The sequence below is a fragment of the Hippoglossus stenolepis genome, chromosome 16, assembly GCF_022539355.2.
Source record: "Hippoglossus stenolepis isolate QCI-W04-F060 chromosome 16, HSTE1.2, whole genome shotgun sequence".
Taxonomy (NCBI): Eukaryota; Metazoa; Chordata; class Actinopteri; order Pleuronectiformes; family Pleuronectidae; genus Hippoglossus; species Hippoglossus stenolepis.
The window spans coordinates 3,646,525-3,674,423 of NC_061498.1; the positions used below are offsets into that span (position 1 = coordinate 3,646,525).

The 27,899-nt window shown below is 46.3% G+C and overlaps 1 protein-coding gene across 17 annotated transcripts; it reads left to right on the forward strand.

The window, feature by feature from the left end:
• The first annotated feature begins 253 nt into the window (after nucleotides 1–253).
• On the forward strand, nucleotides 254–27,837 carry ep300b (E1A binding protein p300 b). Of its 17 annotated transcripts, none has more exons than XM_035179970.2 (33): nucleotides 254–528; nucleotides 1,654–1,714; nucleotides 1,821–2,341; nucleotides 4,332–4,909; nucleotides 5,992–6,171; nucleotides 7,542–7,848; nucleotides 8,281–8,394; nucleotides 8,570–8,809; nucleotides 8,943–9,042; nucleotides 9,169–9,297; nucleotides 9,431–9,551; nucleotides 9,698–9,881; nucleotides 10,149–10,226; nucleotides 10,383–10,468; nucleotides 10,723–10,875; nucleotides 11,107–11,667; nucleotides 12,134–12,376; nucleotides 12,521–12,710; nucleotides 13,088–13,239; nucleotides 15,548–15,787; nucleotides 16,229–16,317; nucleotides 17,364–17,474; nucleotides 17,794–17,874; nucleotides 18,322–18,378; nucleotides 18,570–18,647; nucleotides 19,166–19,233; nucleotides 19,702–19,852; nucleotides 20,153–20,413; nucleotides 20,513–20,678; nucleotides 21,193–21,360; nucleotides 21,460–21,621; nucleotides 21,764–22,045; nucleotides 23,010–27,837. In XM_035179970.2, exons 3-33 carry the CDS (start codon nucleotides 2,248–2,250, stop codon nucleotides 26,487–26,489), a joined length of 8,904 nt encoding a protein of 2,967 aa, XP_035035861.2. In that variant the 5' UTR covers nucleotides 254–528; nucleotides 1,654–1,714; nucleotides 1,821–2,247; the 3' UTR covers nucleotides 26,490–27,837. The 17 variants fall into 17 exon arrangements, with proteins under 17 accessions (XP_035035861.2, XP_035035860.2, XP_035035863.2 ...); XM_035179969.2 differs by having other exon boundaries at nucleotides 254–501; XM_035179972.2 differs by having other exon boundaries at nucleotides 254–501; nucleotides 11,110–11,667.
• The last annotated feature ends 62 nt before the right edge of the window (nucleotides 27,838–27,899 follow it).

A 27,899-nucleotide genomic window follows, 5' to 3' on the forward strand; every position in this document is an offset into this window, starting at 1 on the left:
TTTGTGAATACTCTTCCTGACTGTATGTGTAGTATTTGTGAATACTCCCTCTGACTGTATGTGTAGTATTTGTGAATACTCCTCCGGACAGTATGTGTAGTATTTGGATGAGTGAGTTGCAGTAAAACACAGAGTTACTTTGACCGAGCATCATGAAGACTCAAATCTACGGAATCTGTTTCCGGACAATCCCGAGCACCTCCGAAGACTCCCTCCTCCTCCCTCCCCCTCCCCCTCCCCTTCACGCCTAATGTTGCCGTACCTTCAACCCTCCCCCCGTATCAGAGGAGTAGAAACAACAAGCCGCCATTTTGTTTGTGCGGACAGAAACAGGAGGAGATAACCGAGAGAAGGAGCGACTCCGGCTACCGAGGTCTGCCGCTCCGGGAACCGCCGGTGGAGGGAAAGCGCGGCGAGATCCCGTCCGTGTTACCGGGGAGAGCGACGAAGCATCGCCGAGGAGGACGACAAGAAGACGGCGGCGGAGGGAAAAGCCAGCGGGTGATAAATAAATATCAGTATCTACATGTATGTCTGCATGAGAAGGAAATACTCCGAGAAATCCGAGGAAGGGGGTGTTTGTGCGGAGAGGGGAGGCGGAAGAGAGCCGTGTGTTAGAACCAGGAAAAACCTGCGGGAAACGGGGGGGAAAGCAGCGACATGAAAAATCATTATGTGTCCGTGGCGGAGGAAGCGAAGAGTCCGCATAGACAATTATATAAATAAATTGCTGCCGGGCAGGAGGGAGAGGTGGAAAGAAAGACGGGTTTAAAGAGAAGGGGGGCAGTCTCCATCACAAAGAGTCAACCCGAGGATTTGGAGAGATTTTCCGGGGGTGTCAACATCATCGTGCCGATCCGGAGCTTTCCGCTTCCGAAACAGCCATCACCTCTCGCCGCCACATTTTATCACATTTTTTCTCCCGTCGCCTCCGCCGCGCTCCTGTTTTTTTTTTTTTTTTTATTTTTTTATTACGCGCTTTTCTGTTTCCTCTTCGGCTGCATGACCAAGACCTCCAGCGACCGACAAGTATATAGACCCATGTTTGTGCTCCGGAGGGGGGGGGGTGTTTAACTGGGTTTTTTTTTTAATAATAACTGGGAGTTTTACATCGAGCGGAGGAGGAACCTCATCTGGAGCCCCCCCACACGCAGTCCTCTGCAAAATACAACTAATTGGATCAATCTGACTGGCCACTGATTGCCAATTAGCGCTTTGATTTATTTTCACATTATTGCATCAACTGCACAGGAGCAGTGATTTCTTATATATCTTTTTTTGTGTGTTTGTGTGTGTGTGTGCAAGATTTTCTATTTCCAACCCCCGCGGACTGCAAAGGGGTTGCAACAACCAAGTGTGCAATACGAGTGTGTTCTCCCTGACCCAGTGCCTTGCATGGTCAAACACTAAGTGCACATTCTAGTCTGCATGCACATGCAACTGAAAAACTCCACGTTCGGGAGTAGACATCTGCAATAGATGCTCCTTTTTATCTGAGTGATCGCAACGCGTGGGACTCCGCTGTGTGTTTTTTTTTTTTTCTTCTTTTCCATCTCTTTGCCAAACCAATGTAATGACTTGTTTCTCGGTGTTGCACATGAGAACGCCGCTTACACTTTTAACTGTATTTTAACTGTGGTCTCCTCCAAACAGACCGACTGCCTTCTTGGTTTGGGGACATAAAGGAATCTGTGGCAGGGAGATGTCTGCTCAGGTAAAGAAAAGCTCACAGAGGATCTCGTAACTGTTGCATGAGATATCTGCCTCCAGAAGTTAACACGGGACAACTCCTGGGCTTTTTTTTTTTTTTTGGATCACAGTTTCCATTTTGCAGCGACACACTCCTGGAGCGTTTCAGGTGTGAAGTAGAGGGTTTCTCCGCCGACGATGGCGGGCAGGACTGCGTGCACCATGGAGGACGGATCTTGGGACAGTCTAGCGTCGTAGAGGAGGCTACATGAGGTTGTCAGAGGGCCGCACGCTTGCCTTTTTGCCGACTCCACGTTCCCACCTCCTCCACCTCAAATCTGTGAAGAAACGAAATCTCCGCCAGGGGAGGGGGACTGATATCTGCAGAGAGGACTAAACCGAGAGGGAAGGAGTCCCAGTCCCGCTGTCTTCTCCCCTACCGTCCCCCGAGCGGTGGGGGAACGATCAGAAGATCTTCTTTAAAGGCACAAGGAGACGCAAATTAGGGAAATACGTTTGCCCTCCGTGGACCTACTGCATTTTTAATTCGTCAAAAATATGGCCGATAATGTCCTGGAGTCCGGCCCGCCTTCAGCTAAGAGGCCCAAGCTGTCCTCTCCGGCTCTCTCCGTGTCTGCCAGTGATGGAAATGGTAAATATATTGCATGCATTAAAAAAAAAAACTAAAAAACTAACTTAAGTGTGTGCTTGTGCATGAATTGCTGCTCAGTGTCCGAGGAGCCTGCAGAGTTTCCCTGCAACTTGTGAAACAGAGATGCTACATAATTAATGCATCTAAACGTGAGTGAATTCGTGGTTTGGTTAAAAAAAAACCGAGTCGTGTGGTTAAAGATCAGCGTCGACATGTCGATCACTAAGAGAAAAAACACGATGTGGGGCTCGGTGCTAGCAGCAACTTTCCGGCAGCGGTGTTTTGATGCGTTAGCATCAACAGGCTAACTAGCTCCGAACTACAACATCCACCTCCAAACAATGGAAGAGTCGAGTCACCCCAGTTTGCCTCAACTTCCCCCGCTGCCTCGAAAGTAAATTAAGTGGGAGCACGAGGGCGCGAACACGTCGAAAGTCCGGTTCTACACACGCTCCGCGAACAAAGGGACAAAATGCTATTTCCAGACCAGCTTTAGGAGAAAGTAACGGAGCGAGCTAGCTAACGAGCTAGTTTCCTTGCTGGACCGGCTCAGCTGAGCTCGGTAGCTGCTAGCAAAGGAAATAAGTGACGATTAGCTTAACCCTGATCACTACCACGACATTTTCTTACGTGCTAGTGACTCCTTCGGTGGCCGTGAAGCTAAATATGTGCGGGGGGGGGGGTCACCAGTTCCGTGTACTTAACGTGTTGTAAACAGTAAAAAAAAAAATGCTCCGTTTCAGTGAACGATTGTGAAACCAGCTAGCTATTGTTCGACACTTTCGTTATAAGTTGCGCTAAACGTCGCACAGCTTAACGTGCGGCTGCGTGTTAATTCAAAGTGTTTCTGCTTTTAAACCCGAAACGCAAATTCAATTCAACCGTCGACTTTCCGAAACGTGGTCTTTCGGTTGTTTCGATCGACAGCTTCTACTTTCTCAGTATTGTTCCCCCGTCGAAGCCCATTCTCTCTCTCAGCCTCCATTGTCTGGAGCTGCACGTCGACCCTGCGCTGCGAGTTTACTTTTTTAAAAACTCTCCGCCAAGGCAGAGCACGCGAACGCCTCTCATCTGGATTGTGAAATAAAGTATTACTGCAAACCAATGCGTTTGCACATGTTGAGCAAGAAGCTGTAAAACTCCTGCCACCATCCCCTTTAGTTGCATCCTGTTGTAAGTAGAAACTGAGCCAATGAGCAGGGTGTTTTGGGCCGAAGCTGTAAATCACACTCTCTCTATATATAAAATGGCAGAACAGAAAAGTTCATAGAATTGTGGACTCTGTAGAGATTGGTAGCCACAACCACACCACTGACTCAACTGTGTGAGGAAACGCATGAGTGGGAATTTCATGCTTGATAAGTGTTTGATTTCCCTCAATATCTTCAAGTCCAATGCAGCGAAAACATGGACCTCGGAGGGATGAGAGGTGGTTTTCAGGAGAATTTAGTGAGACATGTCAGACGCCTTCATTAACAAATAAAAATCAAACATGCATCCAATGTATTAACAACTTTCTGCGGCACTCTGATTGACCGTTTGAGCGTACTCCCAAATGGCTTTTCCCCTTTTAATTTGTGGGAAGGACTTCTCATTCCTGTGTTTGTGTCTTGCTCTACAACTTAGCTGTTCAGTCCATCCAATGCACACACCTCCCTAGGTGCTGTAGTGTTTACCCCTCTGTGGCTTCTCACCCTGACCCTACTGCATTCACTCTACATGTTTGGCACCATATCAAACCACAGACTGATGCACAGGAGGCTGTTTGAGGCAGTTACTTATCCACTGGCTGTCCTATCTATGGGCTCCAGATTGGTGGTTGATAGTTTTCAAACTAATATCTGAGCTGTATATTCAATAAATCTTGGCAAAGTATCATTTGTAGTACAGATAGTAGATGCTTTCCTATTCCTGAGTTGTGAAGTCTGTGAACCAAATCTTAATTTTTCTAGTTGGTAGGATTTTAATACGTCTTCCCCCCCGTGTCTAGATTTTGGTTCATTCTTTGACCTGGAGCACGACCTCCCAGATGAGCTAATCAGCTCGTCGGACCTGGGTCTGACCAACGGAGGGGATGCCAGCCAACTCCATACCACTCTCGGAGGTATTGGTTTGGGAGGCCAGGATGCAGCTGCCAAACACAAACAGCTGTCTGAACTCTTGCGAGCTGGAGCCCCAGCACAGCAGGGTGGCCCTACTTCCAACAGCACAGCACCTGGGGCTTCCATGGGGATGATGGGGGGCGTCAGCGTTTCCCCGGGTGGACCTCAAGCCATGCCCCCCCAGGGCCAGCAGCAGCAACCTGGATTAATGCAGCAGGTTGGGATGGTTGGAGGGATGGCAGCTCACAATCGAGCAGCTTCCATGATGGGTAACCAGAAGGGTAACACTGGACAGCAGGGGCTGATGGGGGGGCAGGTGATGAATGGCTCGCCGAGAATGGGTTACCCTGGCAATGCAGGCATGGGTAACAGTAGTAACCTGTTGGCGGAAACCCTGCAGCAGGGGCCAATGGGACCAGGGGGTCAAGCAGGGATGAGACCACAGCAGCCTGGAGCACTGAACAAGGTAATTACACTCAAAGCAGCAGCCAACACACACTTTCCACTTCTTAGAGGCAGCTACATGACGGCAAATTATCAGTTCTGTTAAAACACATTTTAAACTGAAAACGTAATAATTATCTATTTAAAATGCTTATTATTGGGTGCTTGTTTGTCACAGTCCACTGCGGTGTGTAGATGCAGAACATGAGAAAGGATATTGCTACTTAAGTGTGTGTGTGTGTGTGTGTGTGTGTGTGTGTGTGTGTGTGTGTGTGTGTGTGTGTGTGTGTGTGTGTGTGTGTGTGTGTGTGTGTGTGTGTGTGTGTGTGTGTGTGTGTGTGTGTGTGTGTGTGTGTGTGTGTGTGTGTGTTGTGAGGAGGTACAAAAAATAACTTTTAACTGGTTGAATTGCTATATATTTCTCTGACTGCATGGCATGGATGCTTTAACCCCTGGTTGGCATCACAAAACAGCAACCACACTATTTGTTTTGCGGTGTCCTATAGTTAAGAAAAGCACAAGTGAAGTATTAGTATTGGCCACATTTTTGTGCTTAAAGGAAATGTTGTAGTTTTAAGCTCAGAGTTCTCTCCCTTCAGACGCGGAAATGAACTGTTTAAAGTGTCTCTTGGTCCTAGAGCAACAGTTAATAAAGCACTTCCTGTTGTTGCTGCTGTTGGAGCATCCATATTGGATTCTCTCAGCTTCTGAAATTACTGTGGCGTGGCTCTAAGGCCTTAGCTGGTGGTGACCTGTAAAAGGTGACCTGTAGATCGTGTCTTTAAGTTAATGCACAGAGCAAAGTAAGGTTGAGACGAGACAGAAGTTAGATTGTAATTTTACGACTACAATGGGAAGTAATTGTGAAAGAATAAATACCAAAAGTGATGTTGTCCTAGAATCGTTTTCTCGGTGATATTGTGAGTCATTTTAAAACAGTCCAATTTGTGTCAGATGACATTGTAATACCTCCGACATTTCCTCCTTGAATGTTTGTAAATCGGCTGCTTAAATCGTGCTTTCATGCTCACTGTCTCTCATCCTAACTGATTCCCCTCCCATCTCTCTCGTTCTCTTATCTCCTCCCCTCACCCTCCTTTCCAGATGAATATGATGGCCAATGCGGGCCCCTATGGTGGTCCGTACGGCCAATCTGCTGGCCAGGGGCTGCCTGGAGCAGGGCTGGGCCCGCAGCTCCAGAATAAGACAGGCCTGCCCAACAATATGGCCAATCAGTTCAACATGGACAAGAAGGGGCCACCGGGTCAAGGCATGCCTGGGATGGTAGGATATTTTTGTTTTTATTTCTCTTTTGTACAGGTAGACAAACTCCATACAGTCTTACAATAGTGTTGATTAAGTTTACAATTGAGCTGAAGTCCCTTGAGTGGTTAAACGTAGAACTATACATATTTTAGCATCGCACACACGCCTTTTGACTAGCCATACCTTTTACATTCAGAGGTAACAAAAGGGAATCACAGTTCACAGATAAATCAAGGGAATGACCCACTGGCATTCCTGGATCAGTTACAAGGAAACTACAGTTTCTTACTCTCTCTCACACATTGTCTGTGTCAATGGGACTAATCATCAGCAGCACCAGGACAAATCCTGCAGCGTCAGTGGTCCAGATAAAGTTTAACAACTTTATAGTGGACACAAGGGCGTAGACTACTGCGTGCATGTTCAGTGGGCAATCACAATAATCAACCCTATCCATAAATAGCTACATGTCAACATGTTATGGGGTTAGTCTTGCCAGCAGTCTTTTAACTGGGAGACCTGTCTGTACATACAGCTTTCAGACTAAATTTATTTGGGGGCATGTTTAGTTATGTGTGTGCGAGCGAGAATTACAGAGGTAGCCAAACCAGTTTCTGTACCAACAAAAGCCTGAAAAGATGTAAACACTGTGCAGAAAAAGAATAATATTGTCTCATCTGCACGACTGTCATGTGTCATTTACTGCCTCCTGTGTGTATGTGTATATTTATATCATGGATTGTTTGCATTTTAACCTCATGCCAGACTTTTTCCTCTTTATGTCTATTGTAGTACCGCTCTTTGATGACAGTGTTGACAAATGATGAAAATTAGTCAGACCCCTTCCATGACTGACACTGTAAAATCAGTGTTTTTTTATCATGTATCATGGCAGAGACGTGACAGACTGCATGTTGGTCCCCCCGCCACCAGTCACGCCTTGCTGTCTTTTATGACGTCATCGGAAGGTGGCACTCTTGCGGGGGCAAGAATTTAAACAAACATGTTGTCTTAACCCATTAGGAAATAATGTTGTGCTCATTGCTATTTGGCTTCAATTTAACACAGACTTAATGTAATTTTTTTTCCACAGAGAGCAGCTTCCATATAGTTCTGTTTTTAATTACAGTTTTGCTTGAAGCAATCGTTTTTAAACAGATATTTGCTTCTTTCTTCACAGAGCATTTAAGTGTTTGATTGTTGAATTATGCATTATTCTTTTCAGTGGAATAAATCTGCTATACATGTATCTGTATTTTCCTGCTGTAAAAGTACAAAATATTGGGAAGAATTGATCATTAAATTGATTAATCTCCTCCTAAATTATTAATTGGAAGCCCCTGATGGTTGTCTAATGGCCATGCCTCCTCTCTCTTCTCAATTACAAGCCCTCTCAGCAGCAGCAACCTGGAGCGGTTGGCGGCGTGTCTGTCGGTGGAGCAGCAGCAGCAGTGGGGGGGCCGCAGGTTGGGCTCAATGTTGTAGGGGCAGGTCCCGGCACAGCGCCGCCTACTGCAGACCCTGAGAAGCGGAAGCTAATTCAACAGCAGCTGGTGCTCTTGCTCCACGCGCACAAGTGCCAGCGGAGGGAGCAAGCCAACGGCGAAGTGCGACAGTGCAACCTGCCGCACTGCCGCACCATGAAGAATGTGCTGAACCACATGACTCATTGCCAGGCTGGCAAGTCCTGCCAGGGTAAGTCTGCTGAATTATGCCGATTCTGATACAATGAAGTCTGGTAGGATAACAAAGTTGGACAGAAACAAAAACAAGAAGAGGTGCTTAAAGTTGTAATGTACCGGCACCAGTTTTTGTTTGTAGTTTATGTCCAACTTTGTTATCCTCCCAGCCCTCGTATCAGAATGAGTTATTCTCTCTTTAGGTGGCTGGTCCACCATCATTTTTCCTTGCTCCTACTCTCAGTGAATCGCCATCTGGACATAGTTTTATTGAACCAAATGACTCATACAATAACATTCTCTCTCCTTTTTCTCATCCTTTTCTTGTTTCATTATTTTTCTCCCTACTTCACTCTTCATATTTTAAAATTTCCTTCCTCTTCCCTTTTTTCCCCTACTTCTCTTCCTGTTTGCGATACTTTCTAAATGTTTGTCTTTTCCTCTGCAGTGGCACACTGTGCCTCATCCAGACAGATAATCTCTCATTGGAAGAATTGCACACGACATGACTGTCCTGTATGCCTGCCACTGAAAAACGCTGGAGACAAGAGGAACCAGCAGTGTGAGTGGTTCTTACTCTGTGTCTATGTGTGTGTCACATTTTAAAATGATAAAGAATCCTGTAACTATCCATTAAAATGCTCGATAGACGACTTGAATCCACAAATGCTCATCCTTTTGACTCTTTCTCTCTCTTTCTACCGTCAATCCTCTTTCCCCTCTCGTTCTCTTCACAGCGCTCCTCAACAGTGCAGGGGTGGGTTTGGTGAACTCTTTAGGGTCAGGGGTGCCAGGTGGACAGTCCAACACGCCCAATCTGAACCCCCCAAACCAGATTGATCCCAGCTCCATAGAGAGGGCCTACGCTGCGCTGGGTCTCACTTACCAGGGAAACCAGATGCCGCAGCAACAATCGACCAACATGCCAAACCAAGGGCTGCAGGGGCAGCCTGGAATGAGGACTCTAAACACCATGGGTTAGTTTGTTGCTGACCTATTATTGACCTTGTTCCGGTCAAAGTTTCTCAATAAAGCAACTGTATTTCACAAAGAATGCTATTTCCCAATCACAAGCCACATTCTTCAAACTCTACAACTATGTCTTTCCAGGAGCAAACTCTATGGGAGTGAATGGTGGAGTGCAGTCCCCCAACCAGCAGTCTACACTACTGCCAGACGCCATGTTGCACAACAACATGAATGTACAGAGGTATGACTGCTTTTCATTGGTCACAGTTATTAACTTCAGGATACAGGCTTTCTCAAAGTCAAAAATAGTTCTGTATTGGCTGTAGCCTTACACCTCGTTTCTCTTCTTGTCTGTCGTTTCTCTCAGTTTGATGAATGATAGTTTGGGGAGCCTGGGATCCATGCCCACAGCAACTCCTCCTTCTGCTGCAGGCATGAGGAAGTCCTGGCATGAGGACATCACACAGGACCTCCGTAACCACCTAGTCCACAAACTGTGAGTTTGCTGCGTACTACGAGTTTCCCCCGAAAATCTCATCATTTGAATATGAGATAAATTTCAACATTGGGCCTCAATTGACTGTTTTTGTGCCTCTATGTGTGTGTTGGTTTGTGTTTGCTTGTGGAAGCAGTGTACAGGCCATCTTCCCTACTCCCGACCCCGCTGCACTGAAGGATCGGCGGATGGAAAATCTCGTGGCTTACGCTCGAAAAGTAGAGGGTGACATGTACGAGTCAGCTAACAGTAGGGTAAGAAACCAACAAGTACTGAACGAACAATTAGTAATGGGACACAACTATCCAATTTAAGGAATGAGGAAATAAATAGCGTTTATTTTTATGCTCTGTTGAGATATATCCTATAACATTCTCCCTCCCTCCCCATCACCCTCCAGGCGGAGTACTACCACCTGCTGGCAGAGAAGATCTACAAGATCCAAAAGGAGCTGGAGGAGAAGAGGAAGACGCGGCTCCAGAAGCAGGGCATGATGCCCGGCCAACCTGGAATAGGCTCCCCAGGCCTCCCACAGGGGCCTCCAAGCATGGGACAGCCGCCCATGCTCCCGGGGCAACCCCCAAGTAAGTAAACACACAGTTGTTTTTATAACCTCCCCTCCCTCACACACTTCTTAGTGTACATGGGCACACATAAATGCATGTGTAAAGTATGCTGGCATGCAAATAACACATGGAATTTTACTTCTAAACTTTTTCACAATTTTCCAATCTTCAGGTGAAATTTACTTTCACTTTCACATCCCCAAAAACTTCTTTAAGACATCTGTATTTATTCTGTGATCCTGGAGACAAGATTTGTGATTTCTGTGACTCTTCCCACCTTCTCAGATGGTCCTCACATCGATCCGTCCATGGTCCGACCAGCAGGACCCAACCAGATGGTCAACAGGATGCAGAACCCAGCAGGTACATCTAATAACTATAAATTAAACTATTATTAAAGTGTGTTGCATGAACAGACATAGAAAAATGTATTGTGTTAATAGTCTAGCTCGGCAATTTGAGATTTGTGCTGCTGCCCCTCAGTACAAACACAAGCCTTTCTGTCCTCCGTCTCTTTAGGAATGAACCAGTTTGGTCAGATGGGGATGCAGTCGATGGGTCAGAGGTCGACCCCTCCTCTTCCTCTTGGTTCTCCAATGAACCAGGTTAGTATCACTGTCTATGCTGTCAAATCGTTTTCCAAAAGTAATACTAAGACCAGATTCAAAAAGTTAAGATGATGTAGTAAGTGCTAACCTGAGTGTACAGAGACTCCAGAAGAACCATGGTTAATTAATGAAGTTCTCATTGACCTTAACAACACGTAGATTTGCCCTGCAGCAGTACATCTTTATTCGACTGTTGACTGTAAGGTTGTCTAATCTAAGTCTTCACATGTCCTCTGATGTCTCATTTCCAGATGGGTATGGGTGCAGCAAGAATGGGCCAGCCCAATGCCACACAGTTACAGAACCAGTACCTCCCCCAAGGCCAGTTTCCAGGGTCCAGTCCTGGACTTGGTTCTGGTCCTAGTGGCATGAACCAGCCCGGGCCACAGACTACAGTGCCACAGGTGAGGATTGAGTGGTGCAGTGACTGTACCTTGTTATATATAGATACGTTGGATTGTCAAGAGGAACTTGGGTCTCTGTAAACGTGCAGGAATTGATGGGTAGTGATGAATAATGTCTTCAGGATTTTGGCAGAAGATTCATGACCACTGGGAGAGATCTCTCACAGTTGTTTTGTATCTTATATTCTGCCTAATTAATGACTCCTAACCACTGTTTCCTCACCTCTGTAGCAGAACCAGATGTCAACGCCGCCTTCCCTCCCAGTCAGTAGTCCTGCACCACAGTCTGCCTCTTCTGCTCCGGGCTCTGGGGCCCCTGGAGGCTCCATGGGGCCTGGTAGTGCCACCGGTGCTGGGTCTCTACCCAGCTTGCCTCAATCCTCCACCCCCACCCAGTCCAACTCCTACCCGCACTGCCCGTCCATCCGAACAAACTCGCCGTCACCAGCTCGCAGCTTAACGCCTCAACCTCATCAAACACCCCCCACGTTACCTGGTTCTCAAACACCACAGCCACACACTCCGAGCACACCTCAGCTACCACCTCCACAGCACCCACAACAACAACAACAACAACAACAACAGCAACAACAACAGCAACAAACTTTACAGCAGCAGCAGCAGCAGCAGCAGCAGCAGCCACCATCAGCACAGTCAGTGAATTCTGAGAAGGCCGGTCAGCATCCACAGAAGACGCTTGGGGGTGTGGCTTCCTCGGGCCCCCAAGCAAGTCAGGCTTCTTCAGTGCCCAACCAGAATGCTCATGTGCCACCACAGCTGCCCAAGACCCCAGTGAGTAGATCCCCCTGCTTTCATTAGTTTGTCCTCTTTCTCCAACAGACTTGTTTTGCTGACACCACACGTTAAAGCCTTATTCAGGGATGCTCTTCAGTTACTCTGGTTCAGTGAGCCCTCATTTTGCGTTGGGTGCTTGATCCTTGTTACGCTTGAATTTAAGTGTACTTCTTTTTTACCCCTCTTACTCGCATGTAATTATAAAGGAAAAAGAAAATAAAAAAAATAATAATTTTACATAGAAACCTCAATAAGTTGGTTGATTCTAAAAAGCGACAGGGAAATTTGTTTTTGGGAATGAATGGATGTACTTAAAACAACTTGAAGGATACATTCATTTGAGGGATAATAAATTACCAAAAAGTCCTTAAAATGTATTAAAAAGCAGTGAGTGTGGGAACCCAAACCGAAAGCTTCTAACTTTCTAAACTTCTAAGCCTCGATCTCTGTCCTTTTGTCCCAGCTATCTGCGAAGCCTTCTCTGACAGGAGATTGTCAGGTGTCCTCCCCAGCCTCGGTCAACAGCAGCACTGATGCCAGCTCCCAGCCAGCTCCATCAGATGGCCCTGCTGCCAGCCAGGAAGAAGTTAAAATGGAGGTGAAGAAGCAGGAGGAAGAGGAAGATGAAGGGACTGACTCACAAGGAGAGGGCAAAGGGAAGATGGGAAAGGGTCAGGCTGACGTGAAGACAGAGGAGAAACCTGAAGTAAGCTTGTCCACATTGAGTTATTGATAATGTGGAAAAATCATTAAAAAGTCAAAATTTGAGTTGATTAGTAGTAAGATCAGTTTTACAAGTAATCACATTGAGGAGGAAATCATTATACTGACACTTCCATCTTGTTGTCAGATAAAGAAAGAGAAGCTCTCGTCGGATGGGTGTAAAGGCGAGCCCATGGATACATCTTCGTTCTCGACGTCATCGTCGGTAACAACAGGTGAAGACAAGAAGCCGGAGGTGAAGAAAGAGCCCAAAGAGGAAGATGAGGGGTCAGCATCCAGTACCAGCTCCCCAGCCAGCGCTCAGTGCAAGAAGAAGAGTAAGTTATGAGCCTTCACATGAACGTCAAGTCTTTATCTTCATCCACTCGTCTTGATCTCAACTGTAACTGATGTTAATTGAATGATTGACCATGTAGTCCAACAATCGTGGTTTATTTGCAGTTATTCATTGTAAATAACAAACCCTAGCAGCGTAACCCCGACGTAGACAGGAGGTCCATCAGTTTCACTTCACAGCTTCTGTCTAAACCTATCCCAGCCTGCAGGTGTTAAATGCTGCATGATGAGGTCGGTGGAGTTAGACCAGCAGCCATCCTCAGGTCCAGCAGAGAGAAGAACAACTCCTGCCCGTGTTTCCTCTTTCTTCTTCTTCTTCTTCTTTCACCTTCATCTGACAATCTCATTTGTTTTCCAGTCTTTAAGCCGGAGGAGCTGCGTCAGGCTCTGATGCCCACGCTGGAAGCTTTGTACCGGCAGGACCCTGAGTCTTTGCCCTTCCGTCAACCGGTGGACCCCCAGTTACTGGGAATACCCGTACGTATTCGAACTAGTAACAAAACTAACCTGGTAAGGGACTGCACTGGCTGCCATTTTGCTTCAACTCCTCTTAAAACGTAGTTTTTTTTTTTTATTGTTTGTTTTCCTTTGTTTTTTCATCTTTATTTTTTTCTGCTTTGTCATAGTTGTCATCAGAATTTATTTCATATTTCTGCTTACAGTACATTTAACCTTTTTAGTTGATTTTTCCCATTGCATGTCAGAAGTGAAGAAAATGAGACTTCAGAGTGTGTGGTCGAGTGTATTTGTACGTATGTTCTTGTTTGTGTGTGTGTGTGCGTGTGTGAAGTTGTGTTCTCTTTTCTGAAACTTCTTGTCATTTGTAAATCAAAGCAATGACTCTTAGGAACTTTGCCTTTTACTTTGAAACTATAGTAAAGGTCAAAGTAAATGTTAATCATACATGAAAATCTGATTTTGAAAAAACATGAAACCATAGTTTGTCTGAGTAATTACACATTTTTAAAAACATTTCAGTTTTTAGTGCAAGTTGACTTAACTTTAAATGTAAGCCCCTCCACCAACTCACAAATTATAAAACCCTAATGAACAACACAATATTACCGGACCCATTTTGCCTAATTAATAAATCATGGATTGTCTTTTATAGCTTTCCAAATCCAAAAAGGAGAAAACTCATAACAGTGTATTTCAGTTGGGACAGTCCAACAGTATTTGCTTTCACCTCTAAAAACTCTTCATGATTCAATTGCTTTCATTTAATACATAATTTATCATGTTTGACTTTTACCTTTTTGTCATAAAGTTTTAGCTTTTTAATTTGACCTGCATTTTATTTTGTAGTTTTCATCCTTGTGTTCCATTGCTAGCTTTCTAGTTCAGTTCCTCACCAGTAGCAGTAGTAGTGTTGATGTTCATGTGGGCAGTGTGTAGAGGTGGGACAGTAACTTTACCCTCACTGCTTCCAACTCAGGCAGAAAGGAGGATTTGATTAGGCCACTCATGCACTTGCATAAAATTAGAAATCATGATTGTATCGATAACAGAGTGACTGTGTCGGTTCTTTCACCGCCTTCTATAATAAGAGGTTTTGATAAAGGCCATTTTTCGAGCAGTGATGAGCGAGCACCAGGCTATTGGCTCTCCTCTCCTTCAGGAACCTCCACAGTCAAGTGATGCAAAATTTGTATGACGCCATTTTCAGATAAACATCCAGCCCCTTATTGCAAAGTAAAGTTACTCCCCACCCGCTGGGATTTATGAACATTGAATTACTCTGATATAAATTTGTGTCTGTAGGTTGGTTAATGCTATTATACATCACTTGTTTGTTAATGTGAGTGGTTCCATTCAGAGATGAGGGTCTGTTTCCTAACTCTTGTTGCCATGGTGACAAAGGGATGGACCCTGCTCCTTGAAAGTCACACTTCCCCCCTTTATTTCGGTTGAATCTCCAAAAGGCCTTTTCTTTTCCTCGCCCTCTCCTCTGCGGCTTTTTCAAATGATATTGTTTTTGGAAGAGAAGCAGAACCCAGACGACGGGAACAGAAAAGCAACTTGGAGACTCAACCGCCCCTCTTACATTTGCTTCACACTGTTGGCTTTAACTCCGTCATCATATTGCTACTCGCACTGCTGCCGTTGTTAACGCCAACCGCTATGTTGCTAAAAACAGTGAATCTCTGTCTGCCTGTTGCTGTTGCCACTGCTCTGTTCTTCTTGGTTTTGCACCCTGATCGATACCCAGGCCTGAAAGCTTTGTTTGCTCCCAAACCTCAGCAGAGAATCATTCCCGTGGCGGTCAAACAGTGTTAATCACTTTGTGGGGAAATAAGTTAACGTACTCGTTTGAAACTAAAACCCCGCCTTGTGATCCTGTAATCATTATTTATCAATGTGATCGCATGAAATGCACCTGTAGCCAGTTTTTTAAAGGTTTGACTGTGGTTGCACGAGCAGCAGGGGACTGGGCAGACTGGTGGTGTTCGTCCGGTCCCCGCGGCACATTTCAGATAGGGACTTTAAATGTAGGGTGCAAAGCAGAGAGCTGGAGGGCAGAAGTTGTCATGTCTCTCTGTTTGCACGTGAACCTTCTTCTCTGCAGCGCTCAACAACATTGTCCCCCTGCACCCTCTTCTCTCCCTACTCTGGTCCCGCCTGGTCAACTGCGACGCCTTCATCACCCCTGACGGCCACAACGCTGATGATGATGACGATACTCTTCCTCCTTTTCTCTCTTATCCTCTTCCCTTGGACGGCCAAACCGTTCCACCAACCTTCTGCTCTTTCTTCTCTCCCTCCTCAACTTTCTCTTGACCCTTCACTTGAATCCGGATCGGCCCCGTTCCAATCCTAGGACTACTTTGATATTGTGAAGAACCCCATGGACCTGTCAACCATCAAGAGGAAGCTGGACACGGGACAATACCAGGAGCCGTGGCAATATGTCGACGATATCTGGCTGATGTTCAACAACGCCTGGCTCTACAACCGCAAGACGTCACGTGTATACAAGTACTGCTCCAAGCTGGCTGAGGTGTTTGAGTCGGAGATCGACCCGGTCATGCAGGGCCTGGGATACTGTTGTGGGAGGAAGGTGAGGCAGCAGTAGGCGTTTTGTTTTTTACATTGTGTAGGTGTAGAAAGACATTAAATATTCCCATCGGTGAACACATGCTTTTTGTTTTTATCATGCCAATTTCAAGTCAGGATTAGGTTGTTAAAGAAGAGTTTGACATTTTAGGAAATTAACTTTATCGCTTCCTGGATATTTAATTATTACCACTGTCTATGTGGTAAATTTTAAGCTACAGACTCACGCTAGCTAACTTAACTAAGACTGCAAACGAGTGGAAATAAGTGTTTTTAGTTTGTTAAGCTTCACTAACCACCTGCTGACTGTAGGTTTATATTAAAAGATATAGCATTTAAATATAAAGTATAAACGATGAATCATGTACGACGGATGTAATATGTTCAGTTCCTGTCCAACAGTTTTAAAAAACGACTTTTCTTTTTGTGTCTTTTCTCATTGCAGTTTGAGTTTTCCCCTCAAACTCTATGCTGCTACGGAAAACAATTATGCACCATCCAACGTGATGCTGCGTACTTTAGCTACCAGAACAGGTAAGGGCTTTCGAGACGTTGGACCACAAGCATGCACACGTCACATTCAAACAGTATTCACAAACTATTATTGAAATTTCCACATTTTGCAGCCAATGAGATCAGCTTCTTTGTGTCTTGTTATATTTTGCACATTATATTTTAGTATATTTCCCACAGCATAGCATCTTTTAACCAGTGCGATCACAGATGAGTTTTGATTTGGCTTCAAATACCCTGGCTCCATCTCCATACTTCGTTTTAATTTTCATTGTCGTCATTCATAAAGTGGGCTCCTGTCTTCTTCCTCAGCAGCTAGTCTTTGTTTCTGGCACAATTCTTTTCCATGACACTGTTTTATATATGCGGGGGGGGTAATCCATGCTCACCACAAGAAGAAAGGTTCCCACTTTATAAATGAACTGGAAGGATGATGGGTCTCTGTTGCTTTACCATTTATGTATTTTTTTCCTCATCCACCCTTTCATGTATGGAGACTCGTATCCTCGCTCCCTTCCTCCTCCACAGCTCCTAGTGGTCTCTCATGTTGCTGTAATGTTGTTGTTGTTTACCACTGGACGTCTGACGCTAATCTTTGCTTTGCCTTGGCTCTCTGTCCTCTGTTGGTTGTTGTTCACATCCTGTCCGTCCTCCCCTCCTCCTCCATGTCCTCCCGCTCCCTCTCTGTCTCTACATTGTCTCCGTCTGACCTGTAACGATTTATTTCACGCTTTTTTAATATTCATTTTGACTTCCCCCCTCCCCCCATCTCCCTTTGCCCCCTTCCCCTCTCCCCTTCTCTCCCTCCTTTTTTAACGCTTGTGATGTCTGCATTGGCCTGCTTTGGTGTGACCAATCATCCACTCCAAAATTTGCGCGCAAAATCAAAACACCCGCCCACACAAAAACCCTGCATCACGATTGGCTGCTTCCGCCTGGCGACGACCTACCTTGCCCTCTGCCTCCTCCTGTGTGTGCGCCCCCTGGCCTGTCCTGCCCTGCCCTGATTGGCGGCTGCTTCTTCGTGCCCTCTCTGTGATTGGCTGTGATGATGACGAACGGTGTAGTTCACCAAAATATGGGCTTCTTGCTGACAGGTACCACTTCTGTGAGAAGTGTTTCAACGAAATCCAGGGCGAGACCGTTTCCCTGGGGGACGACCCCTCGCAGCCTCAGACGTGAGTACTCTCCGCCTCCTCCTCCCACACACAGCAGACCTAAGTGCTCACATATAAAACAAAGTTTCTCAAGTACTGCTTCTCCGGTCCTGCACGTCTGATATTAGAAGTGTCAGCAATTAAATGTCTAGGTTGTTCTAAACACCATTTTTTGTGCTTTACGGTTAGAAAAATCATCTTATTCCTTAGTCTTGACAGTATCACATATATTCAGCTTGTATCAGGTTGTTGTAACTGACCCACCAGCAGCTCAGTGAACCATCAGATGAAAGATCACGAAAAGTTGAAATTTTTTTATTGATTTTGTTTTATCTGGCAGGTTGACATTTAAGCCTTTAAATACAGAAAACTTTTTTGGAGTCATAAAAGACAGAAGAAACATTAAAGCAGATCGGCAGATGTAAGATTTCCTGACTTTTAACCTCTAGTATGGGACAAGCTTTAAAAATAAACTGTGCACACTAGACACTAGATAGGCCACAATGTCTTTCATTAGATCCTGTTGGATTCATTTTTAAATTTTGCACCTCCAGTTTTGAAATGGAGTTTCTGTAAAACATTTCCAGCCTTAAGCCCAAGTCCAAGATAACCACTGGTTGTTTTATCTTTCTGAAAACATTATACTGTTAATTGTTTCTGAAGTAACAGCAATAGGTTAAAATTGATGGAGTTCCCCTTTTAAAAAACACATACATTCCTTTGTTTCAGTATTTCACACCACCATCTTAGAAAACACAAGTTAAATCAACAAAATGATTTCTATCTCTTATCTTAAATGTGCTCTTAGTGTTTAGTTTACCGTGTTTTGTCGGTTACAGTATTTTTGTTTTTCTGATATTTCCCACAGGTCTATCAACAAAGAGCAGTTCCAACGAAAGAAGAACGACACACTTGATCCCGAGTTGTACGTCCACTTCTTAACATTTTAACTTCCTTTTTTTTGTCACGACCTTGTGATTGTTATTTGTGAATGAGTGCTGTGAGATAAAAGACGTTATATTCCATGTGTTATAAATGTTTTGGCAGTAACTGTGTAGCTCCTGTCGAAGAACAAACTTAATATTGTGTCTCCCTCTTGTCTTCTCTCTGCTTCAGGCTTGTGGAATGTATTGACTGCGGTCGTAAAATGCACCAGATCTGTGTCCTGCATCATGACACCATATGGCCTTTAGGGTGAGGCAGCTATCACACGCAAACTGTACATTCTGTTACATGAGCACATGGGTCTGGAAAATGAATTTAGCCTTTTGTGTCCCTCGATTCTTTCTTCACTTAAGTTTTAAAATCAGGAAAAACATCATGAAGGTGCAGGAAATATTGTTATGTCTTCAAACATGTGACGCCACATTTCTGCGTAGCTGTGGAGTTAACAGAGTTTCAGCATGTTGAGGAGCAGTTTGGATAAAAAGTTTAGAGTTTTGATTTATTCTATCAACAATAAAATGTGTCCTTGATAAAATGTGTCCTTGAGCTCGAGTGAAAAGCGAGTCTTAAAGTTTGATTTCCCTTCGTCTGGGACCTGTTTGTAATTATACGTGACTTTCAGACTCATTTTATCGTTTATCAAGAAACGTTAAAGAACAAAATGTCTCTTGATTAATGCTATTTATCACTGTCACCGGTGCTTATTGTGACAGGGCAGATGGTTTCCTGCACATTTAATTTACCCTTTGTTTCCTCCCCAACTACAGCTTCACATGTGACAGCTGCCTCAAAAAGGCGAACAAGACACGGAAAGAGAACAAATACGCAGCTAGAAGTAAGTGGAGACTGCCTCTTTAACACCATTTAGACTTTTCACCTTTTCCTATTTTTTGTTGAAATACCAACAATTTAAAAAAGGAGCTGGACTCAGAAAGTGAACACATTTGTATGATCTAAATCGCTCCCCCAGTGGAAAAGAAACTGCAGTAAAGCTGTTTTTTTATCATAGCCAATCAGAAGGGACAATAATTAAACCATAATTAAAGACAGATGTTAAAGACAGATGTGACCGAAGGAATGAGGCTGATAAAATGTTGAAGGTTCACATACCAAAGCAAACCTTCTTGCTCATATAACCAAAGCAAGTCTTGTGTTATATGACCACTTCCCTACAAAAGGCCACCAGTATGATGACATAGCAGACGGTTGCTGAAATGTGAAGAAATTAGCAGAATAATCGACTACATGATAATTTATGTCATCATTAATCCAACCTCCTTTTCTTCATCTCGTCTCTTCATAGGACTTCCGCAGACCAAGCTGGGGGGTTATTTGGAGTCGCGTGTGAACGACTACCTCAAGCGACATGGCCAACCCGAATCTGGCGATATCACCATCCGAGTCGTCCACGTCTCGGACAAGGTGGTCGAGGTCAAGCCAGGCATGAAGTCCAGGTAGGAGGTTAAACCTGCCGCTGCAGATTCTGTGCGTGTGGTGGAAGAAGCTCCGTGGAACAGATTTAGAATCGTGGCTTATTGATTATGTTTGATACCACAACCTCATAGGAGGATTCGCTTTAAGGGAATAAAGCAAATCAAATGAGTTTTCACAAGGTGGTAAAGATGGAGACAAGCACCAGTAAGACACACATTAGGTTTGATAATTATGAGCTGGTTTAAAGAGAAGGGAAGAATTGATGATATTTCACAGCTGTTTTTGCTGACCAAGCTCTTTACTTTCTTTTTTAAATCCAGGTTTGTGGACAGTGGAGAAATGTCGGAGTCCTTCCCCTACAGGATGAAAGCCTTGTTTGCATTTGAGGACATCGACGGCGCAGATGTGTGTTTTTTCGGCATGCACGTCCAAGAGTACGGCTCAGACTGCCCGCCTCCCAATCAGAGACGAGTGTACATCTCTTACCTGGACAGCGTGCACTTCTTCAAACCTCGACACCTCAGGACGGCTGTCTACCATGAGATCCTGCTGGGCTACCTGGAGTATGTCAAGAGGCAGGGGTAAGAGCAGAGTTTCGATCTTTGGAAGCAGGTGGATAAAGAAGGAAGTCCGTTAACTTCTTTACAATAGCTTCTACTGATACATGTCTCCCTGTCCAGGTATACAACGGGTCATATCTGGGCCTGTCCACCCAGTGAAGGGGATGATTACATCTTTCACTGCCATCCAATGGACCAGAAGATCCCCAAGCCAAAACGCCTGCAGGAGTGGTACAGGAAGATGCTGGACAAGGCTGTGGCTGAGCGCATTGTCCATGATTACAAGGTGAGACACGTTGTTGAACCAGCAATGTGATTGAATGCATTTATCACTAACCACCAAGACTTTCATTAATTTGACAGATTATTAAGTCGGACCTAATGCACATGTCATTCACCGTCTGTTCTGGTGCTTTCAGTTAAAGCCACATGTTCAGGCACTTCTTTATTTCAAATTCAAACATTCACTTGAACTGTAATGACCTGTTCAAATTCAACATATACAGCCTAGATGCACATCAGACCATCTGAAGTGTTTTTTGTCATGATCCAGCAGAGGGCACTCTGTATCAGCTTGATGTATTACATGCCCTCATGACTTACCAGTAAAGTAAAGCCCCTTATCCACTGGTCAAAAAACCCACTTACACCTGCTAACATCTGGCTTCTGCCAAAGATCATGTGACATGAAACGGGTTCTTAGTTGTCTGTGTTGTGAGATTGTTTCCAAGAATGCTCATCTCAATGATATGATTTGTTAATGACAGTGAGTATTTAACGGTCCTCTCTTTGTCCCTCAGGACGTGTTCAAGCAAGCAACAGAGGACCGGCTGACCAGCGCCAAGGAGCTGCCATATTTTGAGGGCGACTTCTGGCCAAACGTGCTGGAGGAGAGCATCAAGGAGCTGGAGCAGGAGGAAGAGGAGAGGAAGCGAGAGGAGAACAGCACCTCCAATGAGAGCATAGATGTGAGTAGAGTAAGAGTCCACTAGTCTTCATCACTGTCAGAATCTTAATGTTTGTTAATGCTGTGCTATGTATTGACACATGTATTTAAACATGCACAGGCCACAAAAGGAGACAGCAAGAATGCCAAAAAGAAGAACAATAAAAAGACGAGCAAGAACAAGAGCAGCTTGAGCCGAGCCAACAAGAAGAAACCGGGGATGCCCAACGTTTCCAATGACCTTTCTCAGAAACTCTACGCTACCATGGAGAAACATAAGGAGGTATGTGTGTGCAGCAATAGATGCTTTCTGTTGTAATTAAGAATATTATAATAACTTACTGCATCGAATGTAAAATGTATTTAATAGAGCATCCACACACTGTTGGAGGAAATTAACAGCTGACCTCCGCTTTTATTCCCAGGTCTTCTTTGTCATCCGCCTCATTGCCGGACCCACAGCCAACTCCCTGCCCGCCATCACTGACGTGGACCCGCTGATGGCCTGTGACCTGATGGACGGCCGCGACGCCTTCCTGACTCTGGCCAGGGACAAGCACCTGGAGTTCAGCTCTCTGAGGAGGTCCCTGTGGAGCTCCATGTGTATGTTGGTGGAGCTGCACAACCAGAGCCAGGACCGCTTCGTTTACACTTGCAATGAGTGTAAACATCACGTGGAGACACGCTACCACTGCACCGTCTGCGAGGTGAGAATCCAGAATTGCTTCAATCTCCCTTTTGATATGAATGGAGAATGGAGAAGGCTGTGACCTTGTGAATATTTTAAATACTATGATGGTCTTTTCATTATTGACTGGTGAAAACTCTGCAGTCTTTGGGTAGGATCAACTGCTTATTAAAGCAAGAATAAATACCTGCACATACAGTTGAGCGCTGTGTGGCAGTAATGTACATTTTTCACTTAATTAATAATTTATTTAAAAAGTCCCCCGAGCTCATCCTACAATTTTTTTTTTCTTGAGTGTTCCAGATAGAGCGAGGACCTCAGACATGAATTACATTTTTGTTGCTTAATTTAATAACTTAATAACTCTTACATGACGTTGCCGGTGAATAAATAAAGAGGTTTTAGTTGAGAGCAGACAACAGAAGCCCGGTGGATAAACAGATGTGCCTGTTTGTCCCCCCCCTTCCAATTTGGAACAGCTGATTCTGTTGTTCTGCAGTCAGTGTTTCAGCAGCTCCACTCTGGCTCCTGTTCACCGTCTTCCAATCATTGCTAGTCGTGTTCACTGGGGTTTCCAGCCAAGTAGACTGCTTCTGCAGACTGGGTCTCTGCGGTGCTGGGCAGCTGCTTTGTATCCAGTGGCACGAGTGAGCCCAACAATAGCTCTTTGGCTGTAGTGTTCGTTGTCAGCATTCCGAGCTGAAAGTATGAAACATTCATGTGGGAAGAGTTAAAAGGACTCACTGCTGTTTCTTCAGATGTTACACTTGCAAAACTGCAAAAAGGCGGGTGAGAAGATAACTGTTTATCAAGATGAAGCAGTTATGGATTTATCAAAAGCCAATTTGAGACATGACTTTATACAATTTACTGAAAGTGTAATTTTAAAAAATGGATTAGTAACATTTAGGTTTAACTTATTTTAGTTATTCATGTGCTTGTATTAATTTTCCCATCTCTCTACTCTTCCCTCCCCCCTGCAGGACTATGACTTGTGCATCACCTGCTACAACATTAAAGGTCATGAGCACAAGATGGATAAACTGGGTCTGGGGCTGGACGACGACAGCAACAACGCGTCAGCAGCAGCTACTCAGAGCCCTGGAGACTCCCGTCGTCTAAGCATCCAGAGATGTATTCAGTCGCTGGTCCATGCGTGCCAGTGCCGCAACGCCAACTGCTCTCTGCCGTCCTGCCAGAAGATGAAGCGCGTTGTTCAGCACACAAAAGGCTGCAAGCGCAAGACGAATGGTGGCTGCCCCATCTGCAAGCAGCTCATTGCTCTGTGCTGCTACCATGCTAAACACTGTCAAGAGAACAAATGTCCAGTCCCGTTCTGTCTGAACATCAAGCAAAAGCTGCGGCAGCAGCAGCTACAGCACAGGCTCCAGCAGGCGCAAATGTTAAGGAGAAGAATGGCCAGCATGCAGAGGGTGGGGCAGGCCGCTGTTGGGCCACCCGGAGGGCCTGTGGTCGGACTTCCATCACCAGGAAACAATGGTACCACAGCACCAAGTACCCCAACGTCTGTAGGAACCCAGCCCCCAACCCCCCAGACACCAACTCAGACCATGCCTCCAGTCCCGCAGCAGGGAATGGGTCCAGGACCTGGAGTCCAGCAGCAGCAACAGCAGCCAGGTGGGATGCCCTCACAAAGTGGCATGCCTCCTCAGCACCCCCACCACCAGTTTCCGCAGATGTCTCCCCAACATCAGCAGCAGATGCTTCAAGTCCAGCAGCAGCAGCAGCAGCAACAACAACAACAGCAGCAGCAGCAGCAACAGCATCAACAACAGCAGCTGCAGCTGCAGCAGCAGCAGCAGCTGCAGCAGCAGCAGCAGCACAGTGGAGCAGGGACCAACCCTCAACAACTCCAACAGCACCCGAACAATTTGCCTCCATATGCCAGCAGACCTCCAGGCTCCTCCCCAATCCACCAGTCCCAGGGCAAACCAGTTCTTCGGTCTGCAACACCTCCCCAGCTGCAGCCTGGTGGCACTGTCATGGCTGGAAGTGTTGGGGGCCAGCAACCTCCTAACCAGGCCCAGCCTCCCCTTTCACAGCAGCATCCTTCTGGCCCTCCACCGGCAGCAGTAGAAATCGCCATGAAGATCCAACAGGTAGCTGATGCTCAGAGAAAGATGGCTCTGCAACGACAAGCCGCCCAGGCAGCTGCAGGCTTGATGCCTCCTCACCCGCACCATCAACAGGGTCAAGGTCAACAGATAAGCATGGGACACCCAGGGGCAGTTGGGATGGTTGGACCTCAGGGCATGCCACAACAGTCGGCAGCAGTGGCAGCTGCTCGTGCCCACATGGAACAGCAACAAAGTGCTCAACCGGGCATGATGGTCGGTGCTGGGGGGCCCATGCAGCAAAGCCCTCAGCAGGTAAACCTTCCCCAGGGCCAGCTCCCCCCTCAGGTGCAGCTTCAGCAGCAGAGGATGGGTGCACCACTTCAAAACCCTCAACAGCAGCAACAGCAGTGGGCAGGCCAGGGGATGCCACCCCAGCAGAGACAAGCTATGATGAACCAAATGGGCCATCCAGCCATGATGGCAGCTCAGCAGCAGCAACTTCAACAGCAGCAGCAGCAACAACAGCAGCAGCAGCAGCAGCAGCAGCAGCAGCAGCAGCAGCAGCAGCAACAGCAGCAGCAGCACCAACAAGCTCAGGGCCATGCTGCCTTGATAAACATGGCGCAGCAGCAGCAGCAGCAAGGTGCTGGTGTCCCAGGGGGGGCTGTCCCTGGAGCTACTGGTGTCCCAGGAGCTATTGCTGCTGGTGGGAACATCCCCCAGGCTGCCCTCCAAGACCTGTTACGGACTCTCCGCTCGCCTAGCTCACCGATCCAGCAGCAGCAAGTCCTCAACATCTTGAGGTCTAATCCACAGCTCATGGCTGCTTTTATTAAGCAGAGGGCTTCAAAATACAAGGGGGTGCCGGGGGCTCCAGGTGGACCGGGTGGACCGGGTGCCATGCCGGGAGGTCCTGGTCCCACAGGAGGTCCTGTTGGTAATGCCATGGCAGGAGGGGGACCACAGGTGAACATGAATTCTGCAGGTTCCGGCCAGCCTGGGATGCATATGGCAAGTCAGGGAGGGACGAATGTCAACATGGCCACTATGGCCCAGCTACAGCAGCAGCAACAGCTGCAGCAGCAGCAGCAGCAACAGCAGCTTCAGCAGCAGCAGTTACAACAGTTACAACAGCAACAACAGTTACAACAGCAACAACAGTTGCAACAGCAACAACAGTTGCAACAGCAGCAACAGTTACAACAGCAGCAGCAGAGGCCAATGCTCAGTAGTTTACAGCAACAACAAGTGGCAGCTCTCCAGCAGCAGCAGCAGCAGCAACAGCAGCAGCAACAGCAACAACAACAGCAGCAGCAACAACAACAGCAGCAGCAACAGCAGCAGCAACAGCAGCAGCAGCAAGGGGGAGTAAGGCCTATGCAAGGCCAGGGCCCAATGGGAAATCTCAACACTACCCAGTTTAGAGAGATGCTCATGAGGCGGCATCTCCAGCAGCAGCAGCAACAACAGCAGCAGCAGCAGCAACAACAAATGGGAGTAAATCACGGTCAGTTCCAGCAGCCACAACCACCACAGGGGCAAAGCTACATGGGACAGCCTGGGATGCAGCCTCCAACAGTGGGACAGGGCCAGGCTGGAGGTCCTCCTCATGGCCCCCAGCAGCCTGGTGGTCCCCCAGGCCAGCAGGGGCAAGGTTACCCAGGATCGGTGGCCCAGCAGCAAGCTACAGCTGCTCTGCAGCATAGGATCCAGCACCAGCACAACCTCCAGATGCAGCAGCAGAATGCCATGGCTGGTCTGCCAGGGGGCGATGCAGGGCCAGGTGTGGGAGGTCCTCAGCAGCCATCTCAAGGCCCTCAGCCCACTCAAGGTGGCCCCCCACCTCCATCTTCTCAAGCCCTGCTACAACAGGCCCTCCACCAGAGACTGCTCCAGCAGCAGCAGCAGCAGCAACAGCATCTGGGCCCCGGCGGGTCACCGGCCCAGCACAGCAATCCCATGAGTCCCCAGCAGCCGCAGCAGATGGCCCAGTCCCCACACCTGCAGGGCCAGACACATCCCACATCGCTGGCTAACCAGGTGCGATCTCCACAGCCCTCTCCCAGACCGCAGTCCCAGCCGCCGCACTCCAGCCCGTCCCCGCGCATGCAGCCCCAGCCCTCCCCACATCACATCTCCCCTCAGATGCAGACGGGTTCACCACACCCAGGCCATCTGAACCAGCACCACCCAGGCATGGGGGTCCCTCCACAACAACAGCCAACAACCCAACAGCAGCAACAGAACTCTATGGAGCAGTTTGGGTCGGACCAGAGCGCCATGTTATCTCAGCTGAGTAGCATGGCCAGTCTCCACGGACCAGGGGGAAACAGTCAGGACCCGCTGGGCCAGAATATGAATCACAACCCTTTAGACATCATGTAGGAATTCTACTAACGTGTCATGTTGAGCTGAAATGCTCCGTGATTCTTCGCACAAACTGCACTCACCCAGGACAGTGTTATTGTTATTACTTAGCCTTTCTTTTTTATACTATTATTAAATGTTATTTAAAATGTTTTCAATAAAGATGCATTGAACTGAACTTCCTATGGGAGATGAACAATAAATCAAGCAGTCGTTAAATAAATTAGAATAAATGAATTGTAAGTTATTGCTGTTAATATATTTTTTTGCCAATCGTGGACAGGGAGGGGGGGGCGGTTTCTCGGCAGCCTCCTCACCTCCACATCTTGCTGAATAGAAGAAAGGTCATATTTTCGGGGGTAAATAGGAGAACTTGCCTTTTTTAAGAAATGTTTTTAAGGTTTTAAACGTGGTCAAGATTAAAGAGGAAATGATTTAATGCAAAGAACTTTTTTTATCGGTTTCGTTTCCCATCATTCAGTCTGTCTATTTCTGTTTTGCAGAGTGATGTGGATTATTATTATTAATATTATTATTATTGTAAATCCAAACATGATGCATATCCTCCTTTTCAAATGTTTGGGTTTGCTTTATTTATTGTTTTCTCTTGAGGGGGTGGGGCGGGGGTGTTATGTACCCTGAGACTGCTTAAATTTGTATAGAAATATATTTTTGTTATTGACTGTCGGGAGGGGGGGGTCGTTAGTTCTTGTTTCATTTCGCTGTAGACGTCTTTAGTTGGGTCTGTCCAGGTGGGGAGGATGAAATGTCAGTGTTTTACCGCAGCGGTCGGGGGTCTGCTGTGAGTCAGAGACGTCGAACGGACGCGTCGTGACGTCCCCACCGGCCTCTGCGTTGGACATCGGCCGTGCTGGAAGGGACTAACCCCTCGCAAACATGCAAGCCCTCTCCCTCGAATGTGTGTGCACTCCTTCCTTTTTAAAGACACTTAATATGGAGCAGTGGAGGCTTGGGGAGGGGGGGTGCATACCTGTGTGCCTGTAACATTTTGAGTACATGAGCTGGGACGTGGAGAAAAGAAATTGGGTGGGGTGGGCTCCTCTTAGTGTTTTTAGGATTCTACTGTTTGGAGTAAACAGAGGATTTTTGATCCAAATGAACTGTGTTGCACAGAAATGAGGAGAAAGTCTCCGTGTCTTTCTGCCTCGGCCCCGTTGCTGCTTCCCTCGGACGTTAAATCCCCTCCCTCCTCCTCTTCTACGAGAAAGTCGATCTCCCTTCCTCCTCAACTCCATCTTTATCTTTCTGAACTTTGGGATTTTAATTTAATATTTTTTACTGTACAAAGAAACACAAACTGTGGACTCAAATACTGTTTTTTATAATAAAATGAAAATTACCAATAGTGGCGTGTCCTGCATGTGGCTGTTTGTGAGACATACGATTGGGTAGCGGGTGAATATGAAC